Consider the following 18,594-nt stretch of genomic DNA (forward strand, 5'->3'; position numbering starts at 1 on the left):
AAAGAAGATGGAGGAAATGGATTCTGGGAGTCTGTTTCTCCCTCAAATTATGAAGCTCTTTGATCTAGGAGGGGGTGGTTACAGTATTTTCATCTGTTTCTAAACCACATGCAATGTTTGGCAAATATATGGTCAGCAGTTAGTGTTTGGTAAGATGAATTGACTTCTAAAATTAAATTCCTCTCCCTTCCAAAAGTGTAATTCAGTGGTGGGCTCTGAATGGTTCACTGCCAATATCTTTCCCCTCTTCCTTTCCTTCCCTCACTTTTTACCCCCTCTCCCTCCTTTCTCCCCTTCTCCTCATTCACCCTTCCTCAACTATTTTCATGGAAGTGGTATTCATACCACTTCCGAGGATAAGCACGCCCAAAGAAAATGTACTATTTTCCTTCAAGATTTGCTTGAAAATCTAAAAGATAATGTCAGAGGAAAGAGAAGATTTGTAAGTTTTATTTGGATTGCTCTTTTGCTCTGTTGGAGTTGATATTTAACAATACACTTTGGGGAGTTCAGCGCATGCCAAGTTGATATGTCTTTTATTCAGCAGGGGAATGGCTAATGATTGTGTAGCTATTACACAGAGTGGTATTTGTAATCTTCAAATTGTTACACATTCTGATGTGTCATAGAAAGAGGAACTAAACAGTGGCTTTACTATAAAATTGCTAGTTTAATCCTGCATAATTTCAGTTATACCAGTATGTCATTTACACTATTCCTTTGCTCAGAATATATTTTACAATGAAATTTGAATTAGGAAGGAAATCAAATGGCAATGAGATATTTACGTATGAAATATGTTGTACCACAGTATGTAAGCTAAGAAATTTCTTCACATGTCTTGGTGTCTGTTGGGCATAGCAACTGTCTTGCTGCTTAGAGCACTGGCAATGTAAGCTAGAGCAACCACCCTGGCCACTGCACTGGAAATTCCTCAAAATCTAGACATAGATCTTCCCTACAACCCAGAAGTACCACTCTTGAACCTCCACCCAGAACATCAAAAGCCAGGATTTTGTAAAGACATTTGCCCATCCATGTTTGCTGCTACACAAATCACAATAGCCAAGCAGTGGAAACAGCCCAGATGTTCTACAATGGCTGAGTGGATTGATAAAAAAGTGTTAACTATACACAGTGGAGGTGTGCTTATTCATTAGAAAAAATAAGATTATATCATTTGCTGGGAAATGGATGAACCTTGAACAAATCATGCTAAGTGAAGTAAGCTGAGCTCAGCAAGACAAAACAGCTCATGTTTCCATTCATATATGGAAGCTAGATCGAAAATATAACTGGACATGATAACCAATACAGGACTCTAGGAATTCACACACTAAAGGAGATTACCCTTAGGAGAGGAACACAAAAGTGTCACTTCTCTACACATTTAAAATACTATTTATTGAAATGAACTCCAGGAAATGGAAACATGTTCTTGTTTTTGGTGGTGGTGGTAGTAATGGGAATTGTTTTTGCTTTATGTTTTTTTTTCTTTATGAGAAAATGTGGGAAATGACCTGTGTAACTGATGGACAGGAATGGAAGGGAAAATGGGGAAAAGTAAGGGAAGGGGTGACATTGTCCAAAAGAAGAAATGTACTTGTTACCCTGAATTATGAAATAGTAGCCCCTCTGTACAGCGCATAAACAATAAAACTTAGTTTTAAAATCTGCTTTGAGAACAAAGCAAATCTGTCATCAGAAGAGAAGTACCAGCAAAATATCAGATCTCTAGGTGTGACCTTGAGCAGTTTTGGCATTTGGCACCTAGGGAAACAGAGGCACAAAACCCATAGGTTGGCTAGCACGGTTTAAAAGATGGTAGCTGTGCTAAGATGTGTGCTTTGAGGAGGTTTCAACACATTGCTATCTAGGAGGATTTTTGTGTTGAGTTCCCTAGGAGACAGGAGCCAAACATCTTCCAGTGGTTCAGAGGACAGCCATGTAGAGATAAGTGGGAGTGAAGGAAAATGAGAGAAAAGGTCTACATCCTTGATTAGGTAGGTCATCCTTCTGAGTGAGAGATAGATAGACATAGATAGAAAGATAGCATCTTTTTCAATATATATGTCTAAATCTCAGTATTCAGCAAAATTTGCTTCTGCAACTAAGAGTGATTTAATAATGCCATGATCATCTGGGGCAAATATCTCCTAGGAATAAAACCCAATGATTATCTCAAAGCAGCCTTTTCTCATCGTGAGCCAAAGGTTGGCTCTGATCACCGGTGGGCACTGTCTTGGCAGAGAGGGGTGAAGGCCGCGTTGGGGGTGGGGACAGGACCGCCTGGGGTTGTAGAGCCCCCCGCCTGCCCTCCCTTCTCCCCCCTCCCCCTCCCCGTCCTCCAGCGCCTGCCTGGGGAAGGCAATGCCCCCAGTGACCGCATCTTTTCCTCTTTTCTGCTTGCAGAACAATCAACCATGACGACTGAATCGGGATCAGACTCAGAATCCAAGCCGGATCAGGAGGCAGAGCCCCGGGAGGAGGCTGCGGGTCCTCAGGGGCAGGCGGGGGCGCAGCCGCCCGAGCCCCCCAGCGCCGGCGGAGAGGAGGAGCCAGAGCTCGAGCAGTTCTCCGGGGCCGCAGCCCACAGCACCCCGGTGCGGAGGGAGGTGAGCCTGCCCGGGACTCAGCTCTCCAGGCCCGGCCGCCTCCGTCCCCGAGGCGCCCCCTGGGCCTCTTGGCGCCAGGACAGCTGCAGCAGAGGTGGTCTGCTCTGGCCCTTGTGGTCCAGGCAGATGGAAGCAGAAAAATGCATGCTGCTTCAGCATGCATTCAGGGAATGGCTTTCCCTTCCCTTGCTTGGGCACGCCATGTTTTGAGTAAAACATTTTAGCCAGGTGCTGAAGGCTCGCCCTTATCATCCTAGCTACTCCAGGTAGCTGAGGATCAAGGTTCAAAGCCAGCCCGGGCAGGAAAGTCAGTGACTTTTACCTCCAGTTAGCCAGCTAAAGCCTGGAAGTGGAGCTGTGGCTCAAAGTGGTAGAGGGCTAGCCTTCAGGGGGAAAAAAAACAGCTCTGGGATGACACCCAGACCCTGAGTTCAAGCCTTCATACCATCTCTCTTCCTCTCCCCCCTCTCTCTCCTCCCTCTTCCTTTCTCTCTCTCTCTCCATCTCCTTCCTCTGGCTCTCTTTCTCTCTCTCTTCCCCCTCCCCTCTCTCTCTCTCACACACATACACCCTTAACCTGAACACTAAACTATGGAGTATACGTTTGAATCATGTCTATATTTAACATGTACATGTTACAGGAAAGATACTCAGAAAGTTGACCGTTTTAATTGTGATTCTGGCATTGTCAGAACTATTCTGATTTTTCTCAGAAATAGTTTTGATCTCAATCTTGCCATCTACTTTTAGTGGATGTTCAGGCCATCTCTTTACCTAACCTCTGTACATCTGTTTTCAGTTCTATGTCCTATAATATATTTGAGTTGTTATAAGTAACCTATTTCTTTTAAGGGTTTTTCTTTTTTCAAGAGACTGGAATATAACTCAGTAGAAGAGTATGTACTTAGCATGTGGGAGGCCCTGGCTTCAGTCACACACACACACACACACACACACACACACACACACACACACACACACACACCAAAAGAATAAATTAGTGGCTAATACATATGCCTTAATTTAATTTCATTCTTTAAATGCAGTAGGGCTTGAATTCAGGTCCTGGGCACTGTTCTTTCGATTTCAAGGTTGGCATTCTATCACTTGTTCCAAACATCTACTTCCATTTTTGATGGTTAATTAGAGGTGTGAGTATTATGGATTTTCCTGCCTGGACTAGCTTTGAACCACAGTCCCCAGATGTCAGACGCTTGAGTAGCTAGGAATCTAGATGTAAGCCAGTGTATGGCTTATTGAAACCTTTGCCTTAAAATTTCAAACATGGAATCAAAATGTTGTAGAGTCTCAACTTGTACATGGAGAGCAACCCCCAAACTCCTGAGTGATAGATATCTTAGAGTTCAGAGGACTTGTACTGACCTAGAAATGTTAGAAGTTAATCAAGAGAAGGGACAGTAAATTAGAAGGTAAGTGAAAAATCGTAAAGTCAACACCTCACCATAATCTCAACACATCGTTACAATACCCCCAAAACATGTGTGTATAGCCAGATTATTTCTTTTCCCTTGGCACTTACAAGTTCTGCTTTTAAAGTGTCAGTAGTAAAATTTATTTTCACTTTTCTAAGGGGTCTCTTATTAAGAGCTGGGAACACCATCTCAGCCTGGCAGACAAAATCTAAAGGGTTGCTTTTGTTGGCCACATAATTTTACTTAACTTTGTCTTCTCTTTTTCTGGCATCAGTATTTAACATTTATATTTGTGTATTTTTTTGCTTTCATTAGAAAATTTACCAGTCTGCTTTGCTTTTCTTTGTTCATTCAAAATTCTGAAAATAATGAAAATGGGGAACAATTATGGAAAAGAATGAATATCTAATGCCTAAATATGACTATTACCTAAAGGTAATGTGTGCATTGATAAATGCATCATTAACAATGTCATCACTATGTGACTATCACAGGTTATTCATTTACAGCCTAGATGCTACAGCTAAATACAGGCCCAAGCATGTGCATATATATATATGTATATATATATACATATATATACACCTATATATGTGTGTGTATATATATACATATATGTCATTGTATATATATTGTTGGTGTTAGGATCATGATTAACAGAACTGCATGAGATTTAAATTAAATGAAACAAAATGAGCAATGAAAAGATGTCTTCAACACTTGCTGGAAGTTGCTGCTGTATAACCTCATTACTCTCTTACAAGTATATACTCTAGAATAACCTTATTAGCACAATATAGTAACTATATAACCAGTAGTATGGCTGTTTGTTATCAAATTCTCTGTATGGACACATGTTCTATACGTTGGTGTGTATGTGTGACAGTTCTGGGGCTTAAACCCAGGCCCTGGTGCTGTCCTTGAACTTCTGCCAAGACTAGAACCTTACCACTTGAGCCATAGCTCCACTTCTGGATTTTTTTGATAGTTTAGTGAATGTGAGAGTCTCACAGCCTTTCCTGTTCAGACTGGTTTTGAACCATATTCCTCAGATCTCAGCCTCTGAAGTAGCTAGATGACAGGTGTGTGAGCCACTGGCGCCTGGCTTATAGGCTATACTTTCATATGACTGGCATGCAGTAGGTTTATTGACATTAGCTTCCACCACCAGCACTGAGACGTAGATGTGCTCTATGATGTCACAGTGGCAATAACATCAGCAGGTATTAGGAATTTTTCAGCTCCATTATAATCTTAAGAGACCACTATCATGTATGAAGTCTGTGGCTGACTAAAATGTTATTGGGCCAGTGACTTTGCCTTTTTTCCTATAGTCGGATATTTAGAACCTCAACTAGAGAAATGATACTAAGGCACCAGAGAGAAAGTGTGTTTTGGTACTTTGTCTATAGTAATGATTGGAACTTGAGTTTCACTGGATTTGAAGTCTAGATTACTACTGTTGTGACCTTAGGAAAGTTCCCCATGCTTCCTGATTCTGTCTGTCTCATATCTACACATGAGAGTTGAAGACTAAAGAAAATACAGGCTCGGTAAAATGGTTACTATTGATATCTAATTTGAGATGAATTTTGATAGTAAATCTGAGACTTAATCTGAGGTACTCTGTGCTCTTGTTGGGCTGTTATTTTTAAATGTGTTATAAGCCTAAGTAATAAATCTTTCAGATGTTTGCAGAATAGATTTGTCCATTGACTGATAATGGCATATGAGCCTTCTGCAAAAAAAAAGAAAAAAAACAAAGTTCATTCTCATACAAACCTTTTACTTTTTGTAGAGGTGAAATTTAATTTCGCCTCCCCTAATACATAGGGAAAAAAAGGTTGATTCCAGGTAAAATTTAAATAAAAGTATAGTTTCAGTTGGCCTTGCCCTGTAAAACATAATATGGTTATCAATCCATAACTCTAGGATTACAAAACTTTTCCTTAAACCACCTCAAGGCCAATCTATGACTGTCTTACTTTAAGTTAAACTTTTAGTGCTTATATATGGAAAGAATCATGTTCAAAACAGTTAAGCAAAGATTCCAGAATAGGTTTCTTTGGTTCGTTGACTTATTTTAGCTGAAGCTTGCCTTTTTAATACTTTGGCCTTTCACATTGGTTAGTCACAGTTTTGTTGTTGTTTTTTGTTTTGTTTTGTTTTACTGGGACAGGGTCTCATTATGCAGTCCAGACTGGCCTTAAACTAGTCTGTATCCCACCTTTGAGAGGGCTTCAAGCACAGGAATGCCCCATAATACCTAGCAGCTGTTTAATTCTTTTCTTTATGTGTTTCTATCATCTCATCAGGTTGATCTCTTATTAGGAATATCAAGACTTGGCCTAGAATGCCTAGGCATGGTAGTAGAGGAACAAACTTATAGAAGAGCTTCTTAGTAATATTTGGGATTAGCTGAAATCTAAGATAAAAATACCCCAAATGACTTTGTGGCTACTAGATGATAGATTTTTAATAAGAAAGCCAAGTTGGGATGATAAACCATCTGTAGTGCCTTTTTTTTTAAGAGCCCTAGAATTTTTGGCTTGAGACCTAGAGTATATTCATATGAGAGGAAATTCCATGCCTATTTCAGAGACCTTTACCAAAAATATTAGTATGCATTCTTTTTGTGGCCTGTCAATACAGATTTGTATACAAGTAGATTAAGTAAGCATAAGTTCCATTTACACTGACACTACTGTGGTCATTAAATAGAGGAGTGAAGAATAATAGTTAAAGAGCAACACACAGGGAACTGACTCCAGGGAGAATTTCATGGTGACATGGAAAGTCCTCTGTAATATTGGTGCTGGCCTAGACTAGCCTGTTGTGATTCAAAGGCAGCTTAACGCTTTTGGAGAGATTTGATCTGTTCTCTTACTGTCTCATTACAACAAAGAAAACCACAGGGAATTACTTGGCAAGGAATTTCACTGCTGCTTTCATTGGATTGGCTTAGAACTAAATCAAATATTCTAACAGGTATAAAATTATTAAAGAGAATAATCCTTGGGAGCTTTCTAAAGCCTTATAGTTTATAAGATACTTTGTAAGTATATGGATAGAGCATATATAATAAGTCAATGTATAATGTAGAAAGGTCCAATGAATCATGAAAATAGTGTACCTAAGACAAAACCCAGATTTTTTTTGTTTTAGAAGTTTAGACTCTCCAATTTTTCCTTCTTTGCTTTCTTGATAGCATTTACTAGTTTACTGTTTCTAAAATTAATCCTAAGTCAAACTGAAATAAGGCCCTATTGGTTCATTTAAAAGGCCAAAGTTGCTTAGTTGAGACATAGCACTATAAAATACATGTGTATGGCTGGGCAATATGGCTCACACCTATAGTTCCAGCTACTTTGGAAGCTGAGATCTGACAACTGTGATTCAAAGCCAGCCCCAGATAGAAAAGCCTGTGAGACTTTTACATCCAACTAACCAGCAAAAAGCTGAAGTTGAAGCTGTGGCTTAAATGGTAGAGCCTCAGCCTTACATGAAAAAGCAAAGCTAGCATGTGGCCCTGAGGTCAGGCCTCACTTGGTATTTTCATGCATGCACATGCACACGCACACATACACACACACAGATTTTATATAAATATATATACATATATTCCTGATGTGCTAGTCAGATGCCTCTCATTCTTTGGGAAATAGGAAAGCACCTTGGTCTGAGCAATGCAATATTTACTTCCTGTCTTGCAGTGAAAACTGCTCTTTGTTGCTTTTACCAGGTCACTGACAAGGAACGAGAGTTTGCTGCCGCTGCTGCAAAACAACTCGAGTATCAGCAATTGGAAGACGATAAACTTTCTCAGAAATCATCTAGCAGTAAACTTTCTCGGTCTCCACTGAAGATCGTCAAAAAGCCTAAAAGCATGCAGTGCAAAGTAATACTTCTGGATGGATCCGAATATACCTGTGATGTCGAGGTAAGTGTTTTGAAACTTCAGGACTGCAGATATATTGATCTGGGGAGTGTCAGGAAAAATCATACAAGATGACTCAATTATTTTTTCAGACCTCTGGAAAATTACCTAACTCTAGTCTGTAAGTACAGAATTATTTTCAACTCTTAACAGGAGACCAAATTACTAAAACTATGTGTATAATGCACCAAAATGTAGGCTAGGACTTCATATATTGGGAAAAAATTTTAAGAAGATGGAATTTCTTAACACTTTACAGGGCAGGAGCAAAAATAGGTTACTCTTTCTGTGTAAATTCTGTACATATGGTTCATTATATATATACACAGATATATATTCATTATGTATGATTCTGTACATAGGCTTGTTTTGACAATAACCATGTCTTTCTCTTGCTTACGGCCTGAATAATTTTTTAAGTGGATACTGAGCTTCTCTGTCAAAGGCCATAGCTCTCTCTGTTGTTTCTTTGAAAAATTTAAAAAAAGGCAAAATTCCAGTGGGAGAAGGGAGAGTTGGATGGTTTTTATCAGCAGTGTTAGCAGGATCAAGTTAGCAAAAGGAGAAACAGTGCCTGTAAGTTGCTCTGGGTGGGTGTTGTCTGGGTCTCTGTGTGTCATGCAATAGCCATGTGCATGAACTTTCGCTATAGAAGAAGTCCTATGGGCATCTGGAGGGAATGACTTGATGTTTTAGACTTCAGTCTTGAGTAGAGAACTCATTCTTCCTGCCCCTAGCCCCTACCCTTGTTTTCTTGGCTGTCATGCCAGCCCTTCCCTGAAGGCTTCCACAGTCCTTTGTCCCCTGACTGTGCTAACGACCTTGATGAAATCTCTTATTCACCATGGGCAGAGCGACTGTGTGTGTGGCCACGATTTCTATTCTTTCCTTCTAATGGCCACCATCAAGCCAGCTAACTGATTTTCCCATGTTCCTCTTTACCTGACTCCATGTTCTCCTTCCTACAGCCCTCGTTAGTATTCCACATGTATTTTATTTAGTGTACCCACATGCCCAGTGCCTTTCTTATGCTAGAAGATCCAAATGTGTTTCATAAGGATCGTTCCACAAGGATTAGGGTAAGGAATAGGCTACTAACTTTGTAATAGATTGAAGATAGATAATAGATAGAAAAAAAGGTTAAATTCTTATCTCAAAATGCATTTAATGTAACCAGGCAGTAGTGGCTCACACCTAGTTACTGAGTTCAGAACCATTCTGGGCAGGAAAGTCTGTGAGACTTTTATTTCTAGTTAACTAGCCAAAAAAAAAAAAAAAGCTGGAAGTAGAGATGTGGCTCAAGTGCTAAAGGCCAGCCTTGAGCAGGAAAGCTAAGGGACAACCTTGTAATCAGAGTTTAAGCTACAATACTAGCACATAAACACACATGCATACACACACACACACACACACACACACACACTTATACACACAATTATGTAATCTAGTATGTAATTATGTAATTTAGTTTGGTTTAAGTGAGAATAAGCTGGTAACTGGTGGGTCATGTATTCCTAGCTACTCAGAGTCAGAGATCTGAGGATCACGATTTGAAAGTAAGCCGAAGTGGAAAGTTTGTGAGATTCTTTTCTACAATTAACCACCAGCAAACTGGAAGTAGAGGTGTGACACATGGTAGAAAACTAGCCTTGAGCACAAGAGCTCTGTAACAGCACCCAAGCCCCATGACCAAAAAAAAAAAAAAAAAAGAGCTGGGTGCTGTGGCTCACGCCTGTAATCCTAGCTACTTGGGAGGCTGAGATCTGAGGCTTGCATTTCAAAGCCAATTCAGGCACTAAAGTCTGTAAGCCTCATATCTCCAATTAACTACTAGAAAACCGGAAGTGGTGGCACTGTGGCTCCAGGGGTACGGTGGTAGCCTTGAGCTGAAGAGCTCAGAGCTCAGGGACAGTGCCCAGGCCCAGAGTTCAAGCCCCACAACCAACAAAAATAAGATAAAAAAGATTGAATAGGCCACAGAAAATGTAATAAAATCAGCAAAGAAAATAAAGTTATTTAATCTGTCTTCTGCTGATTTATAGGATCATCCTATAGCCTTAAGGTATTTCTTTTCCTCTTAATAAAATATTTTTGTTACACTGGGTGGTTCATGCCAGTAATCCTAGCTACTCAGGAGCTGAGCATCGCAGTTCAAAGCCAACCCAGGCAGAAAAGTCTATGAGACTTTTTTCTCCAATTAACCACCAAAAATCCAGAAGTGGTGCTATGGCTCAAAGTGGTAGAATGCTAGCCTTGATTGAAAAACTCAGGGACAGTACTCAGGTCCTAAGTTCAAGCCCCCCAGCCAACAACAACAACAAGAATCTGTTAATCTGATAAATTCACAAGACTTTTCGATATAAAAACACTACAAAATACATTTAAGAAGACTTAATGTGGTAAAGTTCAATGGCTAAGGTGGTGCTGATTGGTTGAAAAAGTTGTCAGTCAAGGTATGTGTGGGTGGATCACTGTTGTAATGCTGGATACTCAGAAGGCTGAGTCCTGAAGATCGGAGTTAGAAATAAGCCAGTGCCGCAAAAATTCAGGACCAGAGGCCTGGTTCAAATGGTAATGCACCAACCATGAGTGAGAAAGCCAAGCAAGAGCTGTGGTGTTGCTTCTTATGTGACAAGACACTAATTGAAAATACCTTTTTCTCTTTTGGCATATACTCTAGAAATTAAAGCTTGTCTAGAACATACACATGGCACAGCCTAGGTAAATAGACTGAGAAACACTATTTTTGTTTTATCTTTTGGCTTTACTTTGTTTTTTTCTCAGTGTGTGAGCTCACTTGGCCTTTCTTGCTCAGGTCTGGTTCTCTACCACTTGAGTCATGACTGTATCCCAGCTCTTTGCTAATTAAAGATGGAGTCCCACAGACTGCTTTGTCCCAGCTAGCTTTGAATTGTGATTTTCCAAGTCTTAGCCTCCTGAATCCCTAGGAGTATAAGCATGAGCCACTGGCACCTGGCTAAAATTTTAATAAACATAAAATGTTTTAGCTAGGCTCTGGCTCATGCCTATAATCCTAGCTATTCAAGAGGCTGATATAGAAACCCCAGCCAAGGCAGAAAAGTCCCCACAAGACTCTTATCTCCAATTAACCACTCAAAAAACAGAAGTGGAGCTGTGGCTCAAAAGGGTAAAATGGGGGCTGGGAATGTTGCTTAGTGGTAGAGTGCTTGCCTAGCATACATGAGCCCTCAATAACTCATAAACAGAACAAGCTGGAAGTGGCGCTGTGGCTCAAGTGGTAGAGTGGTAGCCTTGAGCAAAAGAAGCTCAGAGACTGTGCCCAGGCCCTGAGTTCAAGCCCCAGGACTGGCATACACACACACACACACACACACATACACACACACACACACACACACACACACACACACACACACACATGCACATGTGCACTTGTGCACATGTTTTAAATGTTAACCTTATGACAATGTTCACTGTTCCATGAGAAGAATCTCAGGAGGACCTGTAGGGACACTTAGGGAAGTCACCTGTTTTTCAGGCCCTCCTTGATGACTTCCATCTCCTGTACCTACTTGCGGCATGAAAAGACTCAGATACATAGACATTCTGGAAGCTGCAGCAGCATTGCAACCTAATCTCTTTTTCTAGTGTCTGCTGTTGGAGGGGAATTAAGAGCAGAATGACAGAGGCAACAGCAGGCAGAACTCCTTTACGAATTTAATAAGGCATCCCAGAGAATTTTCTTTTAATGAACTGGTGATGAGGTCTCTTATGACTTGCTTAATGCCTTCATCATTTCACCCTCACAATGGATGAGGCTCAGCCCCGCCAAGACTTAATCATGATAATTTGTGTCACCTCTAAATGGGTCCCTCCAGTACACCCAGCAGTGCCTGGGTGGAAGAGACACAGTGACCCAGAAAAGCAACATAGAAAGAGCAGTTCTCTAAGAGCAGTCGCTGGACACAATCTAGCCACTCAGTTCCTGCTTGCCCCAACCCCCTCCCATTTTGATGCCAGCCTTTTCAGACTGTGCAGGCTTTTCCCTAACCTTAGAACACTGTAGCAGACAATGCTTTCCACGAGGGAGACCTTCTCCTCCATAATTTGTTCAGACCTGGTCTTGGTCTTATGTGCAATATAAGAAAAGGTCTTACTGTAGGTAACTTATATTGCATGTCTTTGGGAAATACACTCTAATCAGATTTCCATATAGACCAACAAAGCCACTATTATTTACAATTTTTACCTTCATAGCAACATCCTATGGCCAGTTTATTATCAATGTTGATATTTGCTTCTAACATAATGTGTAAGTCCCTCCCATCACAGGAGATAGTATCAATGCGGTTTATTTTATTTTATTCTTGCTTCTGTATTCAGCGGAATGCTTCGGTCTGATTAGCAGATAACGTGTCTCCTTCTGACCATCCAGTTAGGCATTTGCACCTCTTATTTGAGGGGTATCCTAGTGCAGTCTGCTTTGATTTTAGGAAAATGTCAGACTTGATCCCCTTTGTAGTCTAATAGATTCTCTGCTTTGTGGTAAAACCTTTGATGCATCATGTGCTGCTGTTTGGCCTACATTCCATGAAAGGTGGAGTGGTCTCAAGCATTGCTGGGAAATGAAAGAGGGTTTGCATTGTAGGGGTGACATCAAAAGGCCCTGCCAGCTTTCTCTCCCCACCAGAAGCCACCATTTACTTAGATTCTAAATACTGGCAGCTCAGTAGTATGGAAGACTGAGTTTGTAGAAATTCACTGTCAATCCCATGAAGCTCACACCCTAAGGGAAAATGCCAGTGAACCAGTGACCCTGGAAAAGAGGGATTACAACCCAAGGTGGGGTGAACCTAAATAGAGCTCTTGATGTAGAGCATTAAAACTATAAAAGCATCAAACCACGAAACTGGGTGCCAGTGGCTTACACCTGTGATTCTGGCTACTGAGAAGGCTAATCCCTAAGGATCATGGTTTAAAGCTAGCATGGGTAAGAAAGTCCATGTGACTCTTATCTCCAGTTAACCAGGAAAAAGCTGGAAGTGGACATGTGACTCAATTGGTAGAGTACTAGCTTGGGCAAAATAGCTATAGGTCAGCACCCAGATCAAGCTTCAATGACAGCACAAAGACACACACACACACACACACACACACACACACACACACAAGCCTGGGCTTTTGTCTTAAAGGCCTTTATGATTGATTTTTGTGACTGAGAACAAATTGATCCACCCAAATTGGGCCTAAAGCCAGCACCAGCTGGATCCAACATCATTAGATAATTTTTTTGTGTGTGTTCTCTACATATTCAAATTTGATTGGTAAATTCAGTGCCTAAAATTTTTCAACTTCCGAAATGTATGTGATTAAAATACTTTCTAGTCCCTTGACTAGACAGTGAATACCATTGCCTTAATTCAGAAAGTTGGTTTCCCATTGCTTTTTTTGGTGAATTATAAGGAACACGTCATTGTAAAATGCAAAAAAAAAAAAAAAAAAAAAAAAAAAAAAAAAAAAAAAAAACCTTCTTCATAGCCTACACAGGAATTGATTATTTAATCATGGAGATTTTCATTAGTTGTCATGATAAATTTTGACTTCTCCTCAAATATGACCCTCCAGTGGTTCTTTGCTCAAATGAACCAGTAGCTATGTCCAAACACCTGTCAGTGCTATAATCAAATGGCCCCACATAGCAGCAGCAGCAGAAGCAACAGCAGTAGTTCTCTACTTAACTAGGGATGCCCTTAAGGACATTAATTAACTTTGTGTCCTTGTGACATGGCTCTTCAGTGCAACCATAGGAACATGCCTGCAAGGACTGTTAATGTGCCATGTCTCATCACCCGACAAAGTTAAATCATCCCAAGTTTTTAAGATTTGTCCTCACTAAAGCTTGATGAAGATACTCTCTTTTCACTAAAATAGTTTAACCTATTATGCTCTTCATTATATTAAATAGTGAACTTTCATAGTCCATATGAGCATAGATATAGCCTATTAAACGCCACTAGCACGATATTCACTACAGCACTTTTTACCATAGCAAAGATATGGAACTAACCCAGATGTCCCTTGGTAAATGATTGGATCAAGAAGATGTGGTATTTACACACAATGGAATTCTATGCTGCCATCAGAAAGAATGACATCGACCCATTTGTAAGGAAACAGAAAGACTTGGGGGAAAAAAATCATATTAAGTGAAGTAAGCCAGACCCAAAGGAACATAGGCTCAATGGTTTCCTTTATTTGTAATAATTAATACACATTTAGGACTCTCCTAGCAGAGGATTACAATAGCTCAAAACCTAGGTACATATGTTCATATAGGGTGAGACTAAATGAAAGGATCTCTAAGATATAGAAATAAGAGCTTTATCTTGTGTGATTGTTGTTCTTAATGTACTATGTTATTTCTCTTCTCTTTTGTTGCCCTTTGGTTAACCTTATATTGTCACTGTACCTGACTTTGTTACCTGGTATATTGTATATTTGTTTACTTGTTTATTTGAAATAGGAAAGGGAAGGGGGGAAAAACAAGATGCTTGGGGAGGGTTTGGTGAGGAAAGTGGGAACAAAACATGAGAAGGGGTATCAATGTGTGAGAAATAATATACCTACTACCTGGCAAATGTAACTAACCCCCTCTATATATTACCCCGACAATAAAAAATAAAAAAGAATATTAAGTTTGAAAATGTGAACATACATGTTAAGAAACGGAAACAGTAAAGCCCTCTGCTATGTCCCTGTGATGGAGAATATGTTCTAGAGACTTTGGGATTTGGATGCTGTGGACATGGGATATGGAATGCCCAAGTCATGGATGGGAAACTCACGAAGGAATTCCATTTACTACCTGGGTGCCATGTTATATTAAAGCTACCTGAGTATTCACTTTCTAAATGTTAATGTTCTCTCTCTTTCTCTTTCTCTCGTATTATCTGTCTGTCTCTCTCTGGGTACATCCCTCTCTCTTCTCTCTCTCTTTGTCTTCATTCACTGTCTCTTACACATACACGTACTGTAAATTACTGGTTCAAAGGAGTTTCTTTGTGCTATTTCTATACATTCCTATACATATAGTTTGATCAAATTTCCCCCTACTTATCATTTCTCTTGCCTCCTTTATAAACAGTTTTATAATAGATTATGACAATATAATCTATTATATTATTCTACTTTCATTTGTGACTAAGAAGATCATCTTTACCCTTGTTCCAGACACTGAAACACAAGGCTTGCATTTTCTGCTTCCTCTTCCCCTAACTCCTCCAGCTCCCACTGCATTTTATGGTCATTTGGTATTACTCATTTAGGGAAAGAAAACTCTTGCTCTGAATCCAGGCAGACAGTCATGGGAAATAATGCTCTGGTCTTAGCTGCTGAGGAGTTCAGTGTCTTGTTCATCTTTTTCACACAATAGAAATGTAGAATTTGTTTACAACAATCTTACAAGTTTGAAAAACACGCAATTTTTTTTTTAGCTTTCATCATCCTAACTGCATGTGCAGGGTTTGCTTTCTATTTTTATATTTAATTTATTTGCCTTTGCTGATTCATCCCCGCTTGGCCTCTGAAAGTTCTCGAGTATTGTGAAGTAATCCCTTTGAATTCACTTACATCTTCCATGGCCTTGTTCCCATAGCCCTCCTGAGATGGTGACCTGACATCTGACTGTTCCTCAGATCACTTGCTCTGGGTATGGGTAGGGGTTGCTGCTGCTTCTTGTCTGCTTCTTCAGAAATAGCTGACTGTCCCTCATTCCCCACAGCCCACCTTGGATGTAGACCTCATCATAGCTTCTCCATCGCCTGTAATTCTCATTTATCCTCTTACTTGGCACCTCCCCACTTCCACATGGTAGGTGACAGACACTCCCGCTGTAGAACAACTCTAGCCAAGCTCCCTGCAAGCCTAGCCCCAAAGAGAAAGGACATTCCCACTCCATCCAAGGAGTAGGAATTGCATTCCTTTGAAGGAAGGTCTCCTCTGAATGCTGGACTTGTCATCCTCTTGTATGGTGATCATACCCTCCCATCCACACTGGTCATTCTGACCCATGACTCCAGAACTAGAGCACATGCTACCGTGAGTTTTTTTTCAGTCTCCTTCCCAGCAGTGAACCTGAACTTAAGGCTTAAAAAGACACTGGGGGCCAGGAGCATAGCCTAGTGGTAAAGTGCTCGCCTGGCATACACCAACACCCAGGTTCGATTTCTCGGTACCACATACCCAGTCTACAACAACAGAAGAACCAGTGTATGGTGGTTGTGAAACTGTAGAAGGAGAACAAGGAGAATGATCTGCCTCACAAATTATCAATGTGAAGAAATAGATTTGTAATAATCCACTATACTTTCTAGTGTTTTAGATAACAGATAATTGAGGAAGGTTAAAGGAAGGAAGGTCACCAAAATCTGTCTTTCCTTATGTTTTCCCCTTTCTTTCCCCTGTTCCTGTGTCTGGAAGGCTTTGCTTTGCATCTGCAGAAGGTGGATGGGGTAGTAGGTTTATCTTTTAAAATGTACTCAAATCCTGCAGCCAACTCATTTGGCCTCTGTTGGAGGAAAGTATCTCAAAGGCTATGAACTAATCCCATCTACCTATAGATGAAGTCTAAAGATAGAATGTCATTCTCCCAAGATTTCCCAAATCTCCTATGTGAAATTGACAGTCAAGGCTCAGGTGTTGGTTCCACTTCTGTGAAACATGCCACTTCTTATTTTGAATGAAGAGCGGAAAATAGAGAGAAATAGCATGGTTTATGGACCAGAGTTCAAGGCTGAACTCAGTCCTTTACCTTCACGTAAAATGTCAAGGCAAGATCTGTAACAACCACCCTGTAGCTAGATCCTAGTTATCTTTTCCATCTAGTAATTCCTTTTCAACTTTCCTCATGAAATTGCCCGTTCATTCCATAACTATAGCATTTCCCCATGACATACAGGTTATAATTTTAATGATTATAGCTTATTTCCTCTTAGCATGTAAATCAATGCCTTCCCTTTAGTGAAAGTACCCTTCAAGAAATGTAAGAAATAAGCACGGACAGTGATTATAATAGAAAAATCTTAGCCAGCTGTTAGTGGTTCATATCGGTAATCTTAGCTATTTGGAAGGCTGAGATCTGAGAATCAAGGTTGGGAGCCTGCCTGAGCTGACAAATCTTGGATACTCTTCATATCCAAGGAATGAGCAAAAAGCCAGAAGTTGAGGCATTGTTCAAGTGGTAGAGTGCCAGCTTTAGATGAAAAAGCCAAGTGAGATCATGACACCCTGATTTCAAGCCCCCAGAACTGGCGCACAGACACACACACACACACACACACACACACACACACACACACAGACACACACACACACACACAATAAAGAGATAGGAAATTTGAGACTGTCTACCATGTAGAGTTGCTCCCAGCTATTTGGGGTGTGTGTGTGTGTGTGTGTGTGTGTGTGTGTGTGTGTGTGTGTGTGTGTGTGTGCGCGCGCGCAGCGCGCGATGGGGCTTGAACTCCGGGCCTGGGCAATGTCCCTGAGCTCTTCAGCTCAAGGCTGACATGCTCTACCACTTTGAGCCCCGCAGCACCACTTTATTTTCTGGTGGTTAATTAGAAATAAGAGTCTCACAGACTTTCATGCCTGGGCTGGCTGTGAACCCTGATCCTTAGATCTCAGCCTCTTGAGCAACTAGGATTATAAGGCATGCACTACCGGCACCCAACCTATTTACTTATTTTTTAGTCCAGTATATTTTTTGATATCATCCCCAAATGATGATGCTTGTAAGTTGCTGACCCATAACCTCTCTTGACCCAAGAGATGAGAACTTGGTAGAATCACAAGTTTTTAAGAGTTGGGAGAAAATGTAAGCTCTAGTCTCTAGTTCACCCTTCAAGTAAAGAAGGGACAGGATGGGATGGGTATACATTTCTGCAAAAATATACAGAAATAAGGTCAGGGAAGTCACAGTAAAGTTAAAGTATTAACAGAAAACTAGCATTCACCCACCTCCTGGCATATTCAGTGCTGCCCTATTCAGTCCATACAGGAAGCACACACTGGCACTAGTGAGTTTCATGATTTGGTTGACTCTAGGATCTGATTGATATGTTGAAAAAGGTAATTTTTTAAGCTGTAATCCCAAAAGAAAAATGGACTGATTGGCTTGAAAAACATATTTTGGACTAAATAGAGATATTAAAATGCACTTCTGAGTACCCTGTGGGTTGAATGTTCCTATAATCATGTTAATGTATATGGCAGAGTAAGACAGAATATTTGCCATGCCTTTGTTTCCAGCCCCTGGTGTTTTTTTGTTTTGATATGGCAGTTAAATAGAGATGGGGTATGGGAGAATGACAATGAACTAGAGAGAAGAAAAAGACTCTGCTGAAATGTGATACGGTGAAATTTAATAGATTTTCCTCATGGTGTTTTTAATGTTAGTGATGCATATGCCCCTTGCCTAATGGTTACCAGTAATCAATTACTGCAGCGCGTGTTGGCACTTATTGCAAAGTTAAGAGTATGTTTGAATTCATGCATTATTTGTGGTTCCACAGAGATGGAATAAAAAAGGATTGGGAGTCATTCTTCAGGTTTCCTAATATCTAGTCAT

The 18,594-nt window shown here is 40.4% G+C and overlaps 1 protein-coding gene across 11 annotated transcripts in view; it reads left to right on the top strand.

The window, feature by feature from the left end:
* Positions 1 to 18,594, top strand: part of Epb41l3 (erythrocyte membrane protein band 4.1 like 3) — a 153,364-nt gene that overhangs the window by 49,106 nt on the left and 85,664 nt on the right. For all 11 annotated transcript variants that reach the window (XM_090353493.1, XM_090353487.1, XM_090353488.1 and 8 more), the window contains exons 2-3: positions 2,413 to 2,615; positions 7,791 to 7,988. In XM_090353493.1, the coding sequence (XP_090209619.1) occupies positions 2,413 to 2,615; positions 7,791 to 7,988 (401 nt within the window). The remainder of the gene's footprint in view (positions 1 to 2,412; positions 2,616 to 7,790; positions 7,989 to 18,594) is intronic.

This window comes from Megascapheus bottae, chromosome 19 (assembly GCF_031878675.1).
Source record: "Megascapheus bottae isolate mThoBot1 chromosome 19, mThoBot2.hap1, whole genome shotgun sequence".
Classification (NCBI taxonomy): Eukaryota; Metazoa; Chordata; class Mammalia; order Rodentia; family Geomyidae; genus Megascapheus; species Megascapheus bottae.